This window comes from Nansenia antarctica, assembly GCF_963989245.1.
Source record: "Nansenia antarctica genome assembly, chromosome: 6".
Taxonomy (NCBI): Eukaryota; Metazoa; Chordata; class Actinopteri; order Argentiniformes; family Microstomatidae; genus Nansenia; species Nansenia antarctica.
Genome location: NC_137676.1, coordinates 303,783 through 313,782, shown reverse-complemented (window position 1 = coordinate 313,782; position 10,000 = coordinate 303,783). Strand labels below are relative to the sequence as shown.

Sequence of the window (10,000 nt, the reverse complement as noted above, 5' to 3'; positions counted from 1 at the left end):
ATATCACACTGGAGGTCGTGCTGTTATACTGAATATCACACTGGAGGTCGTGCTGTTATACTGAATATCACACTGGAGGTCGTGCTGTTATACTGAATATCACACTGGAGGTCGTGCTGTTATACTGAATATCACACTGGAGGTCGTGCTGTTATACTGAATATCACACTGAAGGTCGTGCTGTTATACTGAATATCACACTGGAAGTCGTGCTGTTATACTGAATATCACACTGGAGGTCGTGCTGTTATACTGAATATCACACTGGAGGTGGTGCTGTTATACTGAATATCACACTGGAGGTCGTGCTGTTATACTGAATATCACACTGGAGGTCGTGCTGTTATACTGAATATCACACTGGAGGTCGTGCTGTTATACTGAATATCACACTGGAGGTCTGCTGTTATACTGAATATCACACTGGAGGTCTGCTGTTATACTGAATATCACACTGGAGGTCTGCTGTTATACTGAATATCACACTGGAGGTCGTGCTGTTATACTGAATATCACACTGAAGGTCGTGCTGTTATACTGAATATCACACTGGAGGTCGTGCTGTTATATTGAATATCAGCACGGCTGTGATTGTCTTCCTACTCGGCCTGCGGCCTCGTACCTACGACCCAATCACAGCCCTGCTGATATCCAGTATAACACACTCCCTCTCCTGTGATATTGCTTAATTATGGCGACAGTATTGGTATGTAATGATTAAGATACTTCAGACCGATGTGCTGCCTGTTGTAAAAGTCGCTTTGGATAAAAGCGTCTGCTGATTGGCTACAACGTAAGAATGTCTTCCTGTTTCCTGTTTCCTGTTTCCTGTAGGGGGACGTGGCCAATGAGGTGGAGACGGAGCAGATCATCCACGACGCCTCGGTCATGTCGTTCACGGCCGGCAGCTACTCCTCCTACGTCCAGGTCCGGGGGTCCGTGCCCCTGTACTGGTCCCAGGACATCTCCACCATGATGCCCAAACCCCCCATACGCCGTGAGACACACACACACACACACACACACACACACACGCACACACACACACACACACACAGACACACACACACACACACACACAGACACACACACACACACAGACACACACACACACACACACACACACACACACACTACAACAGGCTGGTGTTGGAGGTACAAATCGGAGGGACGGGCTCTTGTAGTGCATGGAATTTATTTATTTAATCAAGTAAGACAATTAAGAACAGATTCTTATTTACAAAGCCGACCTGGCAAAAGGCCCAGCCTTTAGAGGGGGGAGGGGGTAAAAGAAATGCCAGAGTTAAAACACATTAAACATGACAAACAAACAGAGCAGAGAACAGGAACAGTTACAAGCCAAGAGGACAGATCAGACCAACAGCAGGAGGCGGGTCCTAGTTTAGAAGCAGTCGCACGTGTCGTTAAAAGTGTCTGAGGGAGTTCTCGAAGGCTGATTTGGAGGATGATAGAGATGTCTCAGTATGGCAGAGGTGGTCAATTATAGGCCAGTGTCTATCTAGAGCATAACATCTAAGATCATTGAGAAAATTATCTTTAATCGACTTCATGATTACCTTAATCGGCATGATTTACTATACGAATATCAGTCAGTGTTTTAGAACTTCATTTTCTACACACACGTGTATTATACACTTATCTGACCATGTCAAACTTGAGAGAGAAACTTGAAGCTATTCAGGGATGGTCATGTTGGGTCTACAGAAGGCTTTTGACACTGTGGACCCAGTCAGATGTCAGTTAAACGGTTTGAATCACACTTAAGTGACATATCTCAGATGTGTGATGTTGAGGGGACCCCCTCAGGGGCCATGGAGGGTGTGGGGTACCACTGGGGTGCATTCTGGGCCTTCTTTTTGTTTTTAATGTCAATTTATGTCAAGATGATTCCGTTTAAAGATATCTTTATATTCCCTCCGTTTTATTGCTTTTGTTTCTTGTTTTTGAGAGCTGACTTTTTGCAGTGTTCAGGTGTTTTTTGCCTTTTGTGAATCAGAGTTAATAGAGTTAATAGAGTTAATAGAGTTAATGCACCAAGAGTTAGTTGGAAACAGATGTGCTTGTTCATATTCACAGTTAAGGGAGACAGCTGTGTGTTTACAGATAGGAAGGATGGCAGATGGGGAGAGGGGAGGAGGGGAGAGAAGAGGAGAGTTAAAGAGAAGAGGGGAGAGAAGAGGAGAGTTAAAGAGAGGAGAGAGAGGAGAGTTAAAGAGAGGAGGAGAGTTAAAGAGAGGAGGAGAGAGGAGGAGAGTTAAAGAGAGGAGGACAGTTAAAGAGGAGGAGGGGAGAGGAGGAGAGTTAAAGAGAGGAGGAGAGTTAAAGAGAGGAGGAGAGTTAAAGAGAGGAGGAGAGTTAAAGAGAAGAGGAGAGTTAAAGAGAAGAGGAGTGTTAAAGAGAAGAGGAGAGTTAAAGAGAGGAGGGGAGTTAAAGAGAGGAGGGGAGTTAAAGAGAAGAGAGGAGAGGAGAGTTAAAGAGAAGAGGAGAGTTAAAGAGAAGAGGAGAGTTAAAGAGAGGAGGAGAGTTAAAGAGAGGAGGAGAGTTAAAGAGAGGAGGAGAGTTAAAGGGAGGAGGAGAGTTAAAGAGAAGAGGAGAGTTAAAGAGAAGAGGAGAGTTAAAGAGAGGAGGAGAGTTAAAGAGAGGAGGAGAGTTAAAGGGAGGAGGAGAGTTAAAGAGAAGAGGAGAGTTAAAGAGAAGAGGAGAGTTAAAGAGAGGAGGAGAGTTAAAGAGAGGAGGAGAGAGGAGAGGAGAGTTAAAGAGAAGAGGAGAGTTAAAGAGAGGAGGAGAGTTAAAGAGAGGAGGAGAGTTAAAGAGAGGAGGAGAGTTAAAGAGAGGAGGAGAGTTAAAGAGAGGAGGAGAGTTAAAGAGAGGAGGAGAGTTAAAGAGAAGAGGAGAGTTAAAGAGAGGAGGAGAGTTAAAGAGAGGAGGAGAGTTAAAGAGAGGAGGAGAGTTAAAGAGAAGAGGAGAGTTAAAGAGAGGAGGAGAGTTAAAGAGAGGAGGAGAGTTAAAGAGAGGAGGAGAGTTAAAGAGAGGAGGAGAGTTAAAGAGAGGAGGGGAGTTAAAGAGAGGAGGAGAGTTAAAGAGAGGAGGAGAGAGAAGAGGAGAGTTAAAGAGAAGAGGAGAGTTAAAGAGAGGAGGAGAGTTAAAGAGAGGAGGAGAGTTAAAGAGAAGAGGAGAGTTAAAGAGAGGAGGGGAGTTAAAGAGAGGAGGAGAGTTAAAGAGAAGAGGAGAGTTAAAGAGAAGAGGAGAGTTAAAGAGAGGAGGAGAGTTAAAGAGAGGAGGAGAGTTAAAGAGAAGAGGAGAGTTAAAGAGAGGAGGAGAGTTAAAGAGAAGAGGAGAGTTAAAGAGAGGAGGAGAGTTAAAGAGAAGAGGAGAGTTAAAGAGAGGAGGAGAGTTAAAGAGAGGAGGAGAGTTAAAGAGAAGAGGAGAGTTAAAGAGAGGAGGAGAGTTAAAGAGAGGAAGAGAGTTAAAGAGAAGAGGAGAGTTAAAGAGAGGAGGAGAGTTAAAGAGAGGAGGAGAGTTAAAGAGAAGAGGAGAGTTAAAGAGAGGAGGAGAGTTAAAGAGGAGGAGAGTTAAAGAGAAGAGGAGAGTTAAAGAGAGGAAGAGAGTTAAAGAGAGGAAGAGAGTTAAAGAGAGGAGGAGAGTTAAAGAGAGGAAGAGAGTTAAAGAGAGGAGGAGAGTTAAAGAGAAGAGGAGAGTTAAAGAGAGGAGGAGAGTTAAAGAGAGGAGGAGAGTTAAAGAGAAGAGGAGAGTTAAAGAGAAGAGGAGAGTTAAAGAGGAGAGGAGAGTTAAAGAGAGGAGGAGAGTTAAAGAGAGGAGGGAGTTAAAGAGAGGAGGAGAGTTAAAGAGAGGAGGAGAGAGAAGAGGAGAGTTAAAGAGAGGAGGAGAGTTAAAGAGAGGAGGAGAGAGAAGAGGAGAGTTAAAGAGAGGATGAGAGTTAAAGAGAGGAAGAGAGAGAAGAGGAGAGTTAAAGAGAGGAGGAGAGTTAAAGAGAAGAGGAGAGTTAAGGAGAGGAGGAGAGTTAAAGAGAGGAGGAGAGTTAAAGAGGAGGAGAGTTAAAGAGAGGAGGAGAGTTAAGAGAGGAGGGAGAGAGGAGGAGAGTTAAAGAGAGGAGGAGAGTTAAAGAGAAGAGGAGAGTTAAAGAGAAGAGGAGAGTTAAAGAGGAGGAGAGTTAAAGAGAGGAGGAGAGTTAAGAGAGGAGGAGAGTTAAAGAGAGGAGGAGAGAGAAGAGGAGAGGAGAGAAGAGGAGAGTTAAAGAGAGGAGGAGAGAGAGGAGGAGAGTTAAAGAGAGGAGGAGAGTTAAGAGAGGAGGAGAGTTAAGAGAAGAGGAGAGTTAAAGAGAGGAGGAGAGTTAAGAGAGGAGGGGAGAGAGAGGAGAGTTAAAGAGAGGAGGGAGAGAGAAGAGGAGAGTTAAAGAGAGAGGAGAGTTAAAGAGAGGAGGAGAGTTAAAGAGAGGAGGAGAGTTAAGAGAGGAGAGAGGAGGAGAGTTAAAGAGAGGAAGAGAGTTAAAGAGAGGAGGAGAGTTAAAGAGAGGAGGAGAGTTAAAGAGAGGAGGAGAGTTAAAGAGAGGAGGAGAGTTAAAGAGAGAGGAGAGTTAAAGAGAGGAGGAGAGTTAAGAGAGGAGGAGAGTTAAAGAGAAGAGGAGAGTTAAAGAGAGGAGGAGAGTTAAAGAGAGGAGGAGAGTTAAAGAGAGGAGGGGAGTTAAGAGAGGAGGAGAGTTAAAGAGAGGAAGAGAGTTAAAGAGAGGAGGAGAGTTAAAGAGAGGAGGAGAGTTAAAGAGAGGAGGAGAGTTAAAGAGAGGAGGAGAGTTAAAGAGAAGAGGAGAGTTAAAGAGAGGAGGAGAGTTAAAGAGAGGAGGAGAGTTAAAGAGAGGAGGAGAGTTAAGAGAGGAGGAGAGTTAAAGAGAGGAGGAGAGTTAAGAGAGGAGGAGAGTTAAAGAGAGGAGGAGAGTTAAGAGAGGAGGAGAGTTAAAGAGAGGAGGAGAGTTAAGAGAGGAGGAGAGTTAAAGAGAGAGGAGAGTTAAGAGAGGAGGAGAGTTAAGAGAGGAGGAGAGTTAAGAGAGAGGAGAGTTAAGAGAGGAGGAGAGTTAAGAGAGGAGGGGAGAGAGAAGAGGAGAGTTAAGGGAGGAGAGTTAAGAGAGGAGGAGAGTTAAGAGAGGAGGGAGAGAGGAGGAGAGAAGAGGAGGAGAGAGGAGAGGAGAGTTAAAGGGAGGAGGGGAGAGAGGAGGAGAGAGAAGAGGAGGAGAGAGGAGAGGAGAGTTAAAGGGAGGAGGGGAGAGAGGAGGAGAGAGAAGAGGAGGGGAGAGAGGAGGAGAGAGAAGAGGAGGAGAGAGGAGAGGAGAGTTAAAGGGAGGAGGGGAGAGGGTCATGTTATACAGTATGTGTAAGTAGCCTTTACTGCGTCATCCTCTGACTAAATCACGCTTCTTCATGTAGACTAGATTATTCGCCCCAAACCAGTTCATGGAAACACACATAATTCACGTCTTCTTTCAAAACAAAAAAACACTTGACATTTCACGGAGACAGGGCTTGCGTCAGTGGCGACTATTAGGACTGTGTTTTGCGTGGCTATAATAAGAACACAGACTCCGTCTGATAGAGATGCTATCCCTGGTGCTGCTTGACATAGACGACCCACAGAGCAGAACACTCACAATGCTGCTTCTCTCTGGCTGGCTGCTAATAAGACAAATAGACCTCACCAGAACCAACCAGAACCCCTCCTCCACCACCTGATCAGAACCAACCAGAACCCCTCCACCACCACCTCATCAGAACCAACCAGAACCCCTCCTCCACCACCTCATCAGAACCAACCAGAACCAACCAGAACCCCTCCTCCACCACCTGATCAGAACCAACCAGAACCCCTCCACCGCCACCTCATCAGAACCAACCAGAACCCCACCACCACCTCATCAGAACCAACCAGAACCCCTCTACCACCACCTCATCAGAACCAACCAGAACCAACCAGAACTCCTCCACCACCACCTCATCAGAACCAACCAGAACCCCAACACCACCTCATCAGAACCAACCAGAACCCCTCCACCACCTCATCAGAACCAACCAGAACCCCTCCACCACCACCTCATCAGAACCAACCAGAACCCCTCCACCACCACCTCATCAGAACCAACCAGAACCTCTCCACCCCCGGCCCTTCTCAAGGGCCTTACGTATGAGGAGCTGGGAGACAGAAGAAAGACGCAGACACGCACGCACGCCCCGTCGCACTCCTCTTTTTATCCCTCCCTTCTTTCTCATTATGAAACCCGGGACGCGGACTCTAAAACACAGAGAGAGACGGGTTATGACGACAACGTAAACAAACAAAATATACACAGAGGACGTCTAACATTCATAACCACACACATTTAGAGACAGACGTTCATAACCACACACATTTAGAGACAGACGTTCGTACTGTAACACACCAGGAACATCTCAGTAGCCTAGTTGACGACAGTAGTGGGTCTTCAGCTCCTCTGGTGACTGCAGTCAGAGATGGGGTTGGGTGTTTATGTGTTGTCACAGTAGTCACTGTGACGCTTAAAGTGGAAAGGGACGAAATATACAATTTGTTTTGTTTATTTCTCGTCTCTCCCGAGAGTCCTCCCAATGATAAAGAGATAGAGGGATGGGTAGAGAAATTACTGGGATGGGTAGAGAGATAGAGTAATGGTAAATGGACTGCACTTACAGTATATAGCGCCTTTTTTGCTGCTCCAAAGCGCTTTACAACGGCCTCTCATTCACCCATTCACACACACATTCACACACCAATTGCGGCAAGCTGCCATGCAAGGCGCCATCCCTCTCACTGGCCGTCTGTCTGTCTGTCTGTCTGTCTGTGTGTCTGTCTGTCTGTCTCTCTGAGTGTCTGTCTGTCTCTCTGTCTCTCTGACTGTCTCTCTGTGTGTCTGTCTGTCTGTCTATCTGTCTGTGTGCGTGCGTGCCTCTGCACATGGAGTCGTAAGATCGTCCAATGAATAAAAAGATTAAAAGGAAAGATAAAAGACAGGATCAGAGAGAGGAAGAGAAAGAAAGACAGTCTGATCAGACAGCTGGTAGAGGGTTCAGTCTGATCAGACAGACAGACAGACAGCAGGTAGAGGGTTCAGTCTGATCAGACAGACAGACAGACAGCAGGTAGAGGGTTCAGTCTGATCAGACAGACAGACAGACAGCAGGTAGAGGGTTCAGTCTGATCAGACAGACAGACAGACAGCAGGTAGAGGGTTCAGTCTGATCAGACAGACAGACAGACAGCTGGTAGAGGGTTCAGTCTGATCAGACAGACAGACAGACAGACAGCAGGTAGAGGGTTCAGTCTGATCAGACAGACAGACAGACAGCAGGTAGAGGGTTCAGTCTGATCAGACAGACAGACAGACAGCAGGTAGAGGGTTCAGTCAGTCTGATCAGACAGACAGACAGACAGACAGCAGGTAGAGGGTTCAGTCTGATCAGACAGACAGACAGACAGACAGCAGGTAGAGGGTTCAGTCTGATCAGACAGACAGACAGACAGCTGGTAGAGGGTTCAGTCTGATCAGACAGACAGACAGACAGACAGCAGGTAGAGGGTTCAGTCTGATCAGACAGACAGACAGACAGCAGGTAGAGGGTTCAGTCTGATCAGACAGACAGACAGACAGCAGGTAGAGGGTTCAGTCAGTCTGATCAGACAGACAGACAGACAGACAGCAGGTAGAGGGTTCAGTCTGATCAGACAGACAGACAGACAGCAGGTAGAGGGTTCAGTCTGATCAGACAGACAGACAGACAGCTGGTAGAGGGTTCAGTCTGATCAGACAGACAGACAGACAGACAGCAGGTAGAGGGTTCAGTCTGATCAGACAGACAGACAGACAGCAGGTAGAGGGTTCAGTCAGTCTGATCAGACAGACAGACAGACAGACAGCAGGTAGAGGGTTCAGTCTGATCAGACAGACAGACAGACAGACAGCAGGTAGAGGGTTCAGTCTGATCAGACAGACAGACAGACAGCTGGTAGAGGGTTCAGTCTGATCAGACAGACAGACAGACAGACAGCAGGTAGAGGGTTCAGTCTGATCAGACAGACAGACAGACAGCAGGTAGAGGGTTCAGTCTGATCAGACAGACAGACAGACAGCAGGTAGAGGGTTCAGTCAGTCTGATCAGACAGACAGACAGACAGCAGGTAGAGGGTTCAGTCTGATCAGACAGACAGACAGACAGACAGCAGGTAGAGGGTTCAGTCTGATCAGACAGACAGACAGACAGACAGCAGGTAGAGGGTTCAGTCTGATCAGACAGACAGACAGACAGCAGGTAGAGGGTTCAGTCTGATCAGACAGACAGACAGACAGACAGCAGGTAGAGGGTTCAGTCTGATCAGACAGACAGACAGCAGGTAGAGGGTTCAGTCTGATCAGACAGACAGACAGACAGCAGGTAGAGGGTTCAGTCTGATCAGACAGACAGACAGACAGCAGGTAGAGGGTTCAGTCTGATCAGACAGACAGACAGACAGACAGCAGGTAGAGGGTCCAGTCTGATCAGACAGACAGACAGACAGCAGGTAGAGGGTTCAGTCAGTCTGATCAGACAGACAGACAGACAGACAGCAGGTAGAGGGTTCAGTCTGATCAGACAGACAGACAGACAGCAGGTAGAGGGTTCAGTCTGATCAGACAGACAGACAGACAGCAGGTAGAGGGTTCAGTCTGATCAGACAGACAGACAGACAGACAGCAGGTAGAGGGTTCAGTCTGATCAGACAGACAGACAGACAGACAGCAGGTAGAGGGTTCAGTCAGACAGACAGACAGACAGACAGACAGCAGGTAGAGGGTTCAGTCTGATCAGACAGACAGACAGACAGCAGGTAGAGGGTTCAGTCTGATCAGACAGACAGACAGACAGACAGCAGGTAGAGGGTCCAGTCTGATCAGACAGACAGACAGACAGACAGCAGGTAGAGGGTTCAGTCTGATCAGACAGACAGACAGACAGACAGCAGGTAGAGGGTTCAGTCTGATCAGACAGACAGACAGACAGACAGCAGGTAGAGGGTCCAGTCTGATCAGACAGACAGACAGACAGCAGGTAGAGGGTTCAGTCTGATCAGACAGACAGACAGACAGACAGCAGGTAGAGGGTTCAGTCTGATCAGACAGACAGACAGACAGCAGGTAGAGGGTTCAGTCTGATCAGACAGACAGACAGACAGCAGGTAGAGGGTTCAGTCAGACAGACAGACAGACAGACAGCAGGTAGAGGGTTCAGTCTGATCAGACAGACAGACAGACAGCAGGTAGAGGGTTCAGTCTGATCAGACAGACAGACAGACAGCAGGTAGAGGGTTCAGTCTGATCAGACAGACAGACAGACAGACAGACAGACAGCAGGTAGAGGGTTCAGTCAGACAGACAGACAGACAGACAGACAGACAGCAGGTAGAGGGTTCAGTCAGACAGACAGACAGACAGCAGGTAGAGGGTTCAGTCTGATCAGACAGACAGACAGACAGACAGCAGGTAGAGGGTTCAGTCTGATCAGACAGACAGACAGACAGACAGCAGGTAGAGGGTTCAGTCTGATCAGACAGACAGACAGACAGACAGCAGGTAGAGGGTTCAGTCTGATCAGACAGACAGACAGACAGACAGACAGCAGGTAGAGGGTTCAGTCTGATCAGACAGACAGACAGACAGCAGGTAGAGGGTTCAGTCTGATCAGACAGACAGACAGACAGCAGGTAGAGGGTTCAGTCAGACAGACAGACAGACAGACAGCAGGTAGAGGGTTCAGTCTGATCAGACAGACAGACAGACAGACAGCAGGTAGAGGGTTCAGTCTGATCAGACAGACAGACAGACAGCAGGTAGAGGGTTCAGTCTGATCAGTCAGACAGACAGACAGACAGACAGCAGGTAGAGGGTTCAGTCTGATCAGACAGACAGACAGCAGGTAGAGGGTTCAGT

General features: G+C 47.5%; 1 protein-coding gene across 1 annotated transcript in view; it reads left to right on the top strand.

The window, feature by feature from the left end:
- Positions 1-10,000, top strand: part of LOC308159606 (polyphosphoinositide phosphatase-like) — a 98,453-nt gene that overhangs the window by 26,749 nt on the left and 61,704 nt on the right. Inside the window, 1 exon segment of the mRNA XM_080533428.1 lies at positions 835-997. Coding sequence (XP_080389554.1) covers positions 835-997 — 163 coding nt within the window.